At 35.3% G+C, this 14102-nt stretch overlaps 1 protein-coding gene across 1 annotated transcript; it reads left to right on the plus strand.

Moving 5' to 3' along the window:
* The first annotated feature begins 2828 nt into the window (after positions 1-2828).
* LOC113234221 (putative inorganic phosphate cotransporter) lies at positions 2829-11573 on the plus strand. The gene is made up of 7 exons (XM_026469518.1): positions 2829-2985; positions 6503-6726; positions 6966-7115; positions 7233-7365; positions 7988-8106; positions 8853-8975; positions 11346-11573. The coding sequence occupies exons 1-7, from the start codon at positions 2829-2831 to the stop codon at positions 11517-11519; spliced, it is 1080 nt and encodes a 359-aa protein (XP_026325303.1). The 3' UTR covers positions 11520-11573.
* The last annotated feature ends 2529 nt before the right edge of the window (positions 11574-14102 follow it).

Below are 14102 nucleotides of genomic sequence, written 5' to 3' on the forward strand. Positions count from 1 at the left end.
TCGATCTCGAGCACTAAAAAAATTTATCAATTTCATAAATTTAATCAATATATATAAATGTGTGCTAGTAAATAATTGAATTTTGTAAGAACGCTGTTGACACTTCTCTACGGAGAAGAAGTAGGCGGCAACTACAAAGAAAACACTTGGGAATCGCACCATAAATCCCGTAGTTATTTTTCGAGAACTATATAGCGAAACGGGGTACCCCATATTATCTGGTATTTAATTTTACGGTAAACATCGTTGCTATCCATGACATAATATGTCCCATCGAGTCCAGGGAAAAAAATGTTTCGATGTGTTCGATCTATGTATGTATCTATGTAACTAGTAATATAACTAGTAGAGTTATTTCCAAAAAGTCTCAATAATACATTTGAACAAAAAGCGACAACTACGTCCATTGAGGTACCTGTAAAGGTACCGGCTGCGGCCAGGAGGTTTCAAAAATCTCTCACTAGATGTAACTACTACGGTGTAACATGGTCGTGGGTTCATGTCTCAGCGGGTTGAAGAAAGATATTCCATATTTGTATTAATAATTAATCATAACTTTAGTTGGTTTTGAATAATGCTATAAATATATAATTTTCATTCGTAAAATGAGGTAGGGAATGGATCAGTTTCACGATTTAATAATTTCGTTGGGAAGGTTTATTCAAGTTCCATGGTATAAAAAAAACTTATACCAATTACAAAATATTATTTACAATAAAATCACAAGAAAAGATCGTGATCAAACGTACATAACTTAAAACTTTGGTAGCAATAGGGCTCTTTGTGAACGAGTTCTACTTGAGATACTGCCACCATGTGCTCCTCAGATCTTTGTGATTTAAAGCTCTGCGTTACTGTTACGGGTAAAAAAACCTCAATTTATCCAATGTGTAAAAGTTTTTTAGTGTTAGATGCAATAAAAAGTTATATTATTTCTTTTTATCAACTATAAAGACAATCTACTCATGTGGATTTCTCAATATGTGTCGTTTTAAGTAACTGTTATACCACTAACATTTTTGTTCTTTTCTCCATTTATAAGATCCTTACGTATTTTTACGTTTAGGGGTTACGTTGCATCCTATGTTCACGCGATAAGGGGACTCTTTCCGCAATTCCGAACGTCTTGATTACCACAATTACATTTCATGATATTCGTGGGAAATAGCAAACGACGAGGTGTATAATATTTGATACAAACTTATATAAAATAACGACTTTGTGTGTTTTTTGCTTATCTATAAAGTGAAGCTGGGTTTAGAGTTTGACTATATACAGATATATGAATATTAAATGAAAGCAAAACTATGATTTGTAGCAATCTAGAAGGAGATAGGACTTCTATTTTAATTTAGATTCTAATTCGATCTCACATAGAAACTCCGAACACAGCCCTATCATTGTCCGTTGGGTGATCTTGAGCCTTCTTATAAGGCATAGGCTTCTTATAATTAGGATCAGGTACTGTCAAACTTAAAATACTGATTACAGTGAGTGCGAATTATATAGGCGTAATCCCTATTTCCTTGTTATATTTCCGCATTAACCTTAGCAAGCAGTGATGCATTACCGCGTTTCGAAGTTGCTGGTGCAATTACAGGTAAATGAGACTCGTCAACTTATGTAACACAGTGACGGGCGTTTATAAAAACATCGTTATGCTACTTCAACTATATTTTCCACCTTGTTCTATTAAGTACTAAATAATTGGAATATTCTTTTCACATCAAGCCATCGACTTGCTCAGTAGTAGGTATCATAACAGTTTGTTGCGCAATCTGTCGAAATCTTGTCTCAAGCAAACAGGGAAAGCATCCAGTAACACTCCACAAACAGTAACTAATCTAATTTATAGGGATGGAATATGGTTGAAGTATTTTGCTCGACACACTCAGAGTGGGTCCTTCAAGGGTCGCTACTGATTCCGCATTTACTAAAACTAGTTAGCGTTTGCTGGTTGTAATTAATATTAGGTTTGTAGAGAGTTAACACATGAATTCACACATTATTTTGAACACAATATTATTTTTTAATTTTAGTGCATCTATAAATACACGATCTCCAAACAGTGATCGCACTAGTGTCACAATGATGTCAGTCACATCTTACTATCACTGCGGTGGCTTAGTAATCCAACGACTTAGGTAATACTGTTGGATCGGTACGGTGGAGTTGATCCTTTGAGTGTTTAGCGAAAAAATACACCTACAATAATCTCAGTACAGAGTACTAAAAAAACCGACCTCAAAAGTACGTGGAATAGTACGTCTATTTGCTAAGTTTTATTGAAATATCCCCTAGTTCGCCACTATACAGGACTTGACACTGGAGATAATAAAAATCGGTTCTCACAACTCAAAGTATATTGAGAGAAAAACGCCTTGAATTAGAGAAAGAGCAAAATCAACCATTAAAGTAATTGCTTCTAAATCAAAGTTAGGCGCTATTTATAAAAATGAATCTTTATGCGTGAACAGCCACCTTTCAAGGTGGATGATTTTCTTCAAAATGAAATGGGACCACTATGGAAGTATGGAAGACAAAAAAAGAATCACGAAAATCGGTTCACAAATACCGGAGTTATCGCGTAATATACATACAAAAAAAAGAACATATGGTTGAATTGAGAACCTCCTCCTTTTTTGAAGTTGGTTAAAAAGATGGTGGAGTGCGCTAATTGTTCAAAAGTAGTGAATAAAAATAACCCGGGCATACTTTCTATGAGGTGTAATACGTGGTTTCATTGTGTGTGCGTGTCGATTACAATAGAACAGCTGATGACCCTACATAAAACTGAAACAGCTGATTGGAAGTGCCAGAACTGCGCGATGGGGGCAAACAACAGCAAACCTAAGAGACTTTCGTATATCATGCCAGACCCGGAACCAGAAGAAGAAATAGACGAGGAGCTATCTTCTGACCCGGCGGTAAATTTCAATCAACCCACAGTTAATAAATTCCTAGATGAGATGAGAAAAGAGATTCGTAAAGTAATTACTAACGAACTGCTGCAATCACTTAAATTCTACGCAGACAAGATTGACGACTTCGAAATCAAAGTCAACTCATACGAAACAAAGATTAAAATAATAGAAAATAAATATACCGACGTAAAAAATCAACAGGAAAATATGCAGCTACATTACGAGACACTTGAACAAAAATACAATACACTACTTCAAGAAAAATTATCGAACTATTAAGAGGAAGAGCAAGAAGAACTGGAGCAGATTGTAAAAACGATTTGCGAAGAGCTAAATCAAAACGAGGGTCACATGATTAGCGTGTACCGTAAACCGGAAAAAAAGCGGGCAGGGACGAACGCGGGTGCCACTCAGCAACTAGTACCACCCGTTATTATGGTATCGTTAAAGGAAGGCCGCAAGGGAAAATGGATGGTAGCTTCTAAATCCATACCACACAAGTCTAGATTCAACAAAGAGTCTAGGGAACAAAAGCCATATTATATAAGGTAGTGCCTATCCCCAAAACAGCATTTCTTCTACATAAAGCAAAGACAGAACTGAAAAATACAGGACTATGCAAGTACGTTTGGTGCTAGAATGGGCTTGTTCTAGCACGTAAAATGCAAAACTTCACTCTATCAGAACTGAGAGCGATATCAAACGACTGGCCGAAATGCTTAAAAAGGAATGAGTAAGTAGATACAATCAATGTTATTTCCTAACATAATTACTATGGATAGAAACATACAAGTAAATATTATAGAAATTAATCACCCTCATTGGAATGAATTTGTCAATATTTCAGACCATATAAAATGTTTGCTTTTCTTATCGGATACATACAGCCAGTTACGTAAAAATAAAAAAAGGAGGTGGAATATTAGTATACATAAACAAAAGTATAACTTTTATGAGACACCCAACAGTTACATGTTACTGCGAATGTATAACAGGCGAGATAATAACGTGCACAGGCTACGCTTTCGGTCTATGCGCGGTATATCGACCACCAGACACGGACAAAACAAGATTTACGAATATTGTCTCGACGTACCGGACATGACTACGTTTTAACAGGAGATTGCAATATAGATTTAATGATAACAAACAACATAACAACATATTACAAAAATAAATTTGTCGAAATCGGTCTAGAATCGGGTATAAATAAATTCACACGAATACAAAATAATGAAGACCGAATAACAAGATCATGCATAGATCACATTTTCGTGCGAAGCGCGGGGGCGCGTCTCGTGTGTACCGCTGTGATAACTACTCAATTAGCTGACCACTTCATAACCAGTTTTGTATCAACTGCGCCGGTAAGATGTGTACCATCGCAGTGCAAATATGAAAACAAATTGGACAACGCAAAAGTAAGACACGATCTTCGAGAAATTGATTGGTCTCAGGCGTTAAAAATGAACAGACCAGTGGATGTTTAAAATTTTATTATAAAAAAGCTTAGTTTAATTTACAGTAAGTTTACACGTAAAGAAAAAAAAAAGAGATTGCTATGTGAGTGGAAGACGGATAGAATAGAAAATGCAAACATGTGATAGTTTTGTTTATAGACATTAGCAAAGCATTTGAAACTTTACACCTAAATACACTTTACGATAAACTGTATGACAATGGTATACAGGGGCCGTTATTAGAATGGTTTAAAAATTATCATGAAAACAAGTGTACCAAAGTCAGCATAGACGGAGGAATTAGTGACTGGATATTGACGGGGCAAGGGACAGCAAAGGGTTGAATTATTGCCCCCACAGAATACTTAATGTACGTAAACAAAATGTGTAACTTGTTTGCGGAAGGATCTGTGTACCAGTTCGCGGACGATACATCTCTACTAACCGCACACTTAGACATAGGGACTGATCAAAAAGTTATGCAAAATAACTTTGATACTGCATGTAACCGGGCGCACGATGTTGGTCTTGTTATAAACGCACAAAAAACCAAAGTAATGCACATAGTATCGCCATATAAACCTAAGTCTACACAACCTATCATCTTGGCCCACGTACATCAGTGTCTACACATTCAAAAGCCTACCAATACCTGTAGATGCAAACAATAGACCTGGTCCAAAATCACATGTACCTTCGAATAATGATTGATAGCAAGTTTCATTGGCGAGACCACATTAACTTAATTTGTTATAAATTTGTGTGTTTTACTGGCTAAATTCTCTGTTCTTCGTTATAAGCTTCCATACAAAACATTAAGAACCATGTACTTACCATTGGTGGACTCAGCAATCTCATACGGGTTGAACAGCTACGGAAGTACCTATAAGACTTACTTAGAAGATATATACTACCTACAAACAACACTAAATAAAACAGGTACACTGTTAAAATTAAAAACATGTATAAGGATGACTACGCACAATTATTTGGTCACTGTAAAGTTCTAAGTATATTTGATAAAATAAGAATGCTAACTATTTGTGAAAGCTTTACACTAATTCGTGACTTAGAACCAAAAAGAAGACCTTCTAATTTGCGTAGTTTATCGTACTTACCGATTTACAATTCAACAACAATTCAACGAAACAAGGGGTTACATGCTCCCGGATACGCTAAACACATAGGTACCTAAATATCTTTCATAGAAAATATTAACATGTAAAAATGTAAAGCAATGTAAAAACAGGTTGAAGGCATTTTTCATCAAACAATACTCTAGTACTGTTTGATGAAAGAATTTGATCAAGTACTAATATTGTTGGTAATTGTTGTTAGCATATAGAAAAAAATTAATTACTTAAAAATTTTAAATGTTATGATTAGTAGTAATAGTTACAATTTCTCCTGTTTAACTTTATTTCTCTTAATTTAGTTTAATGTTTATTTTCGTTTATCAAAAAAGAATGCTCTATAATGCTGTGCGATGATATACCCACCTACGTATAAACCCGTTAAAGGGATTGCAGTAGGTAGGTTAGACTTACGAACGGTAAATGTATACAATTTTGTATTGGAAAATAAATGAAAAAAATCTGTTATAAAATGCCATCTGCAATTAAAGTTCGAATATATAATATTGAAAATACATAAAATAATACGTAATTATATCAAACTAGCTTCGCTCCGAAGACGAGAAGTTTTTAAAAATTAAATATAAAGTTTTCAGTTGTTACGTTGAAGTTTGCGGAATATGAAATTAAATTAATTCCTTTTCTCAGTTAATTACGAGTAAGTGCGAAAATAAGTTTAGTGTTTAAAAGAGTTAAGTTAAAAGTTGTTCAAAGTTTTTATATTAGTTCTGAGAGTGAAAAAATGATATTTTAAGATCTTTCTTAAATTACTTTTATACAAAATTTTCATCTCGACTTATCGTTCCTTTGAACTTATCGTATAGGTAGCATTCGTTCACGAGTGAAATTACTTCATTGTTCTCGAATGAGTAAACTCAGTTATGTCGTGAACTAGCAAAACTAGTATAATGTTATCGATTGACAGGTGCTGTATGTAAGTGTAATCAACGGAGGTTGCCATTTCATAATCTATCTTTGGTCTTAGGGTCCCAGTTTGGTACAGTTCTGGCTTTCCCGCTCTCCGGCCTTTTAGCAGGTAGCCCTGCTCTCGGTTGGCCAACCACCTTCTGGCTATGGGGAGTTGTCAGCTTCATCTGCTTAGGACTGCTTGCATGGTTGGGCGCTGCTTCTCCTTACGATCACCCATCTCTGAGAGCTGAAGAGTTTACTTATATAATGTCTGATGGCAATGCCGATGCTGTTCCGAAAGTAAGAGTTTAATTTTTGTGCTAGTCTTTTGTTATATTATGTTAAAAGTGAAACGTGATCTAAGAATTTTAAACGACGGAATTGAATATGAAGATCATTTTGTAGTATGCGAATCATTATGGAAACTGTAGTTAGTTAGATGTTAATTTAAAAAAAAGACCTTTTTTTATCTTTATTTTTTAGTAAATTTATATACTTTCATTTTTAAGATTTCTTATTTGTGTTTTTTCCTGATCTAGAAACGCAAAGTCCCGTGGCGTCATATTCTAAAAAGTAAGCCGATGTGGGGCGTGATCGTCTCGCATGCCGGCAGTGCCATGGCCTATCTTTTTGTCCTCATGCAGATTCCTATTTATATGAGCAAGGTCCTTGGCGTCGGTATCAAAAAGGTGACTTTCAATAAAATTACAAATAATAACAAAATTAAGTATATAAAAATTCTCATTTCTATCTTCCACAATAAAGCGATACAAAGACTCAAATGTTTACTTTTTATTTAATTCCAGAATGGAGTGTATTCTTCTCTCCCTTACATAGCGATGTACTTCAGTGCGTTATTATTTGGCTACCTTGCTGATATGTGTGTTACTAAAAACATAATGTCTATCGCCAATGTACGAAGAGTAGCAAATACAATTGGTAAGCAGTAACTTTAACTGTCTTAATCATTGACTTACAATTATATGGACGTCGGGTCCGCGCTAAAAAGTGTCCGAACTTATAGGGCGTTAAAATCGTATACAGAGCGTCATTCACGTTTTAGTCTTCGTTTGTTCGACTGACAGCGCAGCAAGCAAAATTAGACAGTGCTGCGATGACATTACAATTTAAATTCAACGTTTTAGCTTTTTCATATTCCTTTACATGTCACTACGTTTAAATAGGTTGACTTGGGACATTTTTTTCGTGGTTTTTGTATTAGACCCGTCGTTCATTTATTTGTAAGTCTATGGTCTTAATCTATTTTATTCGTACTTGTATAAAATCAATTCCATTTTCAAAGACTGTCGCGTATGCAATATACAAAATATTTATAATATACTTAAATAAATGTCACTGTTGTAATTACTATTTCAAATCGTTACACTCACTATCCATCCATGGCTAGGAACAGATATCACCTAACGAGAATGTTTAGGCCATAGTCCACTTCTTGATTTCGAGCCGGCCTCCAGGGACTCCTTATATTTATAAAGAATTCTACCTCCAACCTACAGCATGTTTTTGGTTACTGGTTTTTACAAGTTGACCTTTTCCATAGGAATGGTGGTATCAGGAGCCTTTTTGGTTGGATTTTGCTTCGTCAATAGCATGTTGCCTGCGGTTATTGTCCTGGTCTTGTGTTTGGGTTTGCATTCGGGCGTTCATGTCGGTTTCCATGTGAGTAAATTTACCAATGGCTTGTGCATTGGTTTTAAGTTATGTTCTTAATTGAAAAATTAATATTATATTTAAGATCCTGGTATTAAATATATTTGCTGATTAATAGATATATAATAAATACTACATCAGATCATTCTAAATGCAGCCAAAGAAGATGTAGACAACGAAGACTGCGCTTTGAAAGAACATTAACTATGCAAGTTAAATACTATAGTCATATTATTATCGGATATTATGTTTATGGTATAAGTTTCTTATCTTAAAGCCATAAATACAATATACACTCTTTGCAACGGTGGGGTGTCAATCTCCTTTCTCACTTGCACCTGTGTATAGCTTGCTAATTATGTAACTCTCTCGTAATTCGATTTCAACTGAGTTGACCTGCCGCAAATTCGCATAATGAAAATGTTGTGAAACACAGTCATTGATAGTCAAATTGGCGTTGCCGCATAATACAGTCAAGTGCTCTGTTCGTTTCAAATTCTATGGAAATGTTATTGAACTTGGTTAGTGTATCACATTATGCATCGATTAATCAATTTCTTGAAGCATATATATATATATGTATAAACCATTTCTGCCATTGGAGCTTAGGAATATCTATATTATTTATGTTCACTTGCCGTCGTACTATCCAATGTCTTACTTTTATATTTTGTTTTCCACGAATAAATTATTTTCGTCTTATTCAATTCTACTTTGCTTTTCCTGTTATGTATTTAATTACGGTATTTTTTCAGATAAACACATTAGATTTAGCACCTAACTTCTCTGGAATTTTGATGTCTATAGGAAACATGATCGCAAATCTCTCCAGCTTGTTAGTACCTGTAATGATTTCCAATGTTGTTGGGGATGATACGGTAAGTTGACACAGTCATAAATTGCAAAAAAACATAATTTTGAATAAAAAATCTAAATGTAATTAGATTCTGCTCTATTTCTTACATCTGAATGCCAGCACTCCGCAGGAGCATTAATTTTCCGATACTGTGAAGCGTGTACTCAATTCAGAAAAGCGACTCTTTGTATTGTATACAAATGTGCAACTTGTACAGATTAAACATCAGCCAAAGTACTTTCTATGAACTCTTGAATTTTCCAACAATACGCTTATGAAAACTGGGATAGGCAGTCATACTTAATGCAAGCTTCGGGTTTTGGTCACTAAAATCTTTAACAAAGCTGCTTCAGAAGTAAAAAAAGTAAAAATCACACAAACATCTGTCCACCTAATGTGGTGTAATCGTCATTTGCGTTTACTGACTTGAAGTAAAGACTTAAAGCCGACAAGAGACAATCAATTCAAATCGTTGGTCATTGAAAAATGATATTGCTTCACAAATTCTGTACGAATTCCGTACATGTCAGTGTTAGTGACGTTAGTGTTGCTCCAACGTCCACCGTGATCTGACGGGAATTTCTAACTGTGAATATTTTCACTGATGGCATGCACGCTACATGTGACTGCGATACTACATGTATCCATATTAACTAGCAATAAGGCACACGTCGCCGTCAGTGCTTTGGAGTGCGTATAGCACGTCAGGTGCTATGCTTTTATGGAATTTTCACTTACCCGTGAAAAGGTTGTAAACCACTAATGTGTCGTGACCACAAACACGGCAATAAAATAGGATACTTCGGTCCACATAAATTTATTCCATAAGTTAAGTAAGTTAAGTTAAGACCGAGTTATACAATATCACTAGATGAGATTGGTATTAAAATTGACACATTTATTAGGTTAGGTTTTGTTAGATTAGGTTAGGTTATGACAATTAGGTTGGGAATAAATCTGGTTTTATAAATATTTATTCCGTTTTTATTAACATTTTGTGATCTTTTAAATGCTTATCGCACAAGAGATTTTTGGTAACTGGTAAATGGGTCAAAATTTGGACGAGCAGCATTGCTCGCTACAGCGATTGAGCAGAGAGTGACGACGGCACGAAACAAAATGAGAATGGCGAGGTAAAGGAATTAATGAACGATTCAAAATTTGAAAACAAGTGACCAGAAACCAGAGAAAAGGTGGGGTGACGGTGGAAGGAGGTCACATTGTCACATCTGTGCTTTTAATAATAATAATAATAATAATAATAATAAGAGGGAGAGGCTAGAGGCGAGAGTTTAAAATAAACATAATAATAATATAACGCACACACTCAACATAGCCCCGCACTAGGGAAACCCTGTGTCGCGGGTGCCATGGACACACACATAGACAACCACAAATTACACCGAAACTCACGCGAGAAATAAATGTAGGCCATACAAATATTTCTCCCGGCCCGGGAATCGAACCCGGGGACCTCTGCGTGGCAGTCCGGTATGGTAACCGTTCGGCCACAGAGGCAGTTTTAAGGAATTTTCAACGCTATCAATTATTAGCTCTTCGAGTTATTAATTCATCGACTTTGATACTTCTACGAACCCTGTCATTGTAGATTCAGGCGCAACTTTGCTTACTGACTTCAAAAATATTTCTCTAGTCTTGGACAAATTCGTATGCACCCGCTTTTGCCATAACTTACAATGAGAAAGTTCGCTTGCGTGCGAACACATTCGGAATATTTATAGTTTATGAGGAAAGTATAGTGTTCGTAGAACTGCTCAATTATTCTTCTAAATTGTAGATAGCATGTTTGCTTTTTCAATTTCATTTTTACATGTTTCGACTTTATTAATTAAGTTTAGGACCAATATAATAAGCGATTCTGTTTCCGGATCCCGGGATCGATTAGCGGTTTAATTAAATTGAAAATTTAGTTCTAAAAATCTTCCGCGTTCTCGTCATTTTGGTACATATTGTTTGTCATTTCCATCAATATTATATGAATGTACATATATTTTAGTAGCAGTACGGATCCCTGGAAATACTGCCATGTTACCTATTTCTGCCGCCAGGCAGTAATGTGAGAATTAATGTGTTTCGGTTTTGAAGGATATAGGTGCTGTTGACAGGCACGTGGGAGTTGTTAACTTACTTACTTGTCTCAGGGTGACAGGCGCAGTGGCAGTGTTCTTCAGGTCTTTGCAATTTAAACCCCCGAGTGAATAAAAAGTAGGTAAATTTTTGTAGACTGTAAATAATCCACATAAGTAATTTGGCAACGTGTATTTAATATGTGTACAGGTGTAAGATACTCCATAGGTAGTTAGAAAGTAGGTAATAAGTGTGTGATCGTCTGGCACATTTCTCAAACCAGCATTCTGTTACTATATTGCAGGGAAATCAGCACAAGTGGCAGATAATGTTCATAGTCATAGCGAGCATCCAGGTGATCGCAAACGTCGTCTTCGTGATCTTCGTGAAGGGTGACGTGCAACCGTGGAACTTTTATGGGGATGATGATAATGGTGAAAATTTGAATTCTCATAAGAAGAAATCTGTTGTAATATAGTTGATACTTTCTATAATTGTTAATTAAAAAAGTAATAAATATTAATTAAAATGACTATGATCTAAACCCTCAACTGAGAGGAGACCCGTGCCCAGCAGTGGAACGTATAAACGGGTTGTTGATGATGATGATGATGATGATATTTTGTGAAAATCTAGCTTGAGTTGTGAGCTTTTATCAGCTTATATTTTCATCATAATTTTATTTATTGTTAATTATGCAATAAAAATACAATATACACTATTTTTGGAAAGTCGTTTTGCATAAATACATGGATTAAATATTTGGATGGTGGAAATTTGAAATGTAGTTTCTCGTTTTGTCGTAAGGGAATATGATTTTACGACAAAATGTCTCTTAGGACATTTCAAATTTCAACAGTCTCTATAAAGGTAATACATATCGAAATTTGAAATATCGTAAGCGACATTTTGTGGTAAGGAATATTTTCCATTACGACAATATATTCCTTATGACATTTCAAATTGCGACCGTCAATTTGTTAACCGTATTTGTTATCGTGTCACGGTAACACTCGACATACTTGTGTATCTTTAGAGAAATAATTCAAAACAGTTTAGCGCCACTGTTTCTAACAATATTAGAATTAGTAAGTATTCGTACAACTTGGTGTTGTATTAAAAGTTGTGTTCTAAGTTCAGAACGTTTAAAAGCATTTCAATGAAGAATCAGAAATGAAAATTCAGATGGACAAAAGGAAAAAACAATGAGGAAGTATTTTAACGCTAACCTAGATCGCGTCCCGCAAACTGAGCGTTTAAAATTAATATTTTTACTGCGCTTAAAATGAAAAATTTGACACAGATCCGACGCTGACTAGCGCCCGACGGTGACTGACAACCTGTTAGCGGGTGGCGTGGCGTGTCGGTAAACCGCTGGGCGATTTGGGATAAATGTGTATTTAATAATTTGTAGGGCTTCAGTTGAAAATCAAAATTTAGCAGGTTCTCTGTAGTACTTAAAGAGAAATATCCCAACATTAAAATTATGTGCAAAGTTAGATATTTTATTCTTAAATAATTCGTTTTAGACTTTTATTGTAGCCTGTTTTCTGGATTTTATATAATCGAGTTAAATATTGAATGACGACGAACGATTAAGCACATTCTTCAGACAATATATCTTATCCTATATTCCGTATATATCTTATCCAATATATCGTATCCTTCGTATCGTAGACTTCAAAAAAGGGAGGAGGTTCTCAATTAGACTGTATGTTCTTTTTGTATGTATGTTACGCGATAACTCCGATATTTGTGAACCGATTTTCATGATTCTTTTTTTTGTTGGAAAGATGGTACCTCCATAGTGGTCCCATTTAATTTTGAAGAAAATCATCCACTTCTAAGGGTGGCTGTTCGCGCATGAAGATTCATTTTTATAAATAACGCCAAAATTTTATTATAAGGAGCAATTAATTTAATGGATGATTTTGGTGTTCTCCAATTCAAGGCGTTTTCTCTCTCAATATATTTTGAGTAGTGAGAACCGATTTCTATTATCTCCTGTGTCAAGTCCCGTATAGAGGCGAACTAGGGGATGAATCCGGGTTTGCGCTCTTTCCGATAACCGATTTCAATAAAACCTGGTAATTATATGTAATTCCAAGTTCTTTTGAGGTCGTTTTTTTTAGTAATCTGTACGGAGATTATTAAAAGACTTATTTAATAGTAAATATTTAAACCATTTAATCTAGTAGCAGTAGAGCTCCTTGTGAAAGAATTCGTCCAGGGAAGTACTGCCACCTTACCTATTTCTGCGCCAAGCAGTAATGTGAGCATTACTGCGTTCCGGTTTTGAAGGGTAATGGCGCTGGTGAAATTACAGGCACATGGAACTTTTCAACTTTGTTTGCGATGGGCAATTTAAAGCTCTGAGTGGCACTGCAGCTGTTATGAATAGGCGTGTCGTTTAACATCAACCGCACGACTTGCTCGTCGTATCACTTACCATCATAAAAAAAGCAAAACAGTTTTCCCCTTCTCCTCCGATGACTCGCTTTAAATGGTTTTGCAAAGAAAAAAGTTTATTATACACCACACAGAGTCACAGGGTAAAGATGTTTGGGTATTTGATACATTACAGAATAAAAGGTTGAAGGAAAAAGACGGGAAAAACTAGACGACGTTATTTACATCAAATAAAGGCCAAAGTTAATGTCATGTCCTATCAGGAACGCGTCGTTGTGTGTAGTGATCGTATTGCCATTGTAATTTTATGTACAGTAAATAACATTTCATTCTAAAGGATCTTCAGTTAGATGTCTAGTTTCTGTGATAATGAATGTTTGTTGACATTTTTGATCAGGCTGCGCAAGTCAAATATCACAAAGATAATTATTACCGCTATTTGATCACTCAAATACTCCGCTGTATCACTGAAATTGAGATAACTGCGTTTGCGCAACATGAAACTGATAACAAAGACTAAAGAGAATTCACGCAGAAGTGGAAAATTGAAATAAATTGATAATTTAAAAAGTATCATCTGAAAGAAACTAAATATTAATGAATGTTGTAGCTGCAAGTCATCCACGCATCCGCCGCGCTCAACGCGTCGGCG

This window comes from Hyposmocoma kahamanoa, unplaced genomic scaffold (assembly GCF_003589595.1).
Source record: "Hyposmocoma kahamanoa isolate Upper Pololo Valley unplaced genomic scaffold, ASM358959v1 81773, whole genome shotgun sequence".
NCBI lineage: Eukaryota > Metazoa > Arthropoda > Insecta > Lepidoptera > Cosmopterigidae > Hyposmocoma > Hyposmocoma kahamanoa.

Coding starts and splice junctions, on each gene's coding strand:
- LOC113234221 (XM_026469518.1), top strand. CDS start 2,829: ATGGGGGCAAACAACAGCAAACCTAAGAGACTTTCGTATATCATGCCA. Junction 6,727..6,965: donor ATGCCGATGCTGTTCCGAAA/GTAAGAGTTTAA, acceptor TTCCTGATCTAG/AAACGCAAAGTCCCGTGGCG. Junction 8,107..8,852: donor GCGTTCATGTCGGTTTCCAT/GTGAGTAAATTT, acceptor GTATTTTTTCAG/ATAAACACATTAGATTTAGC.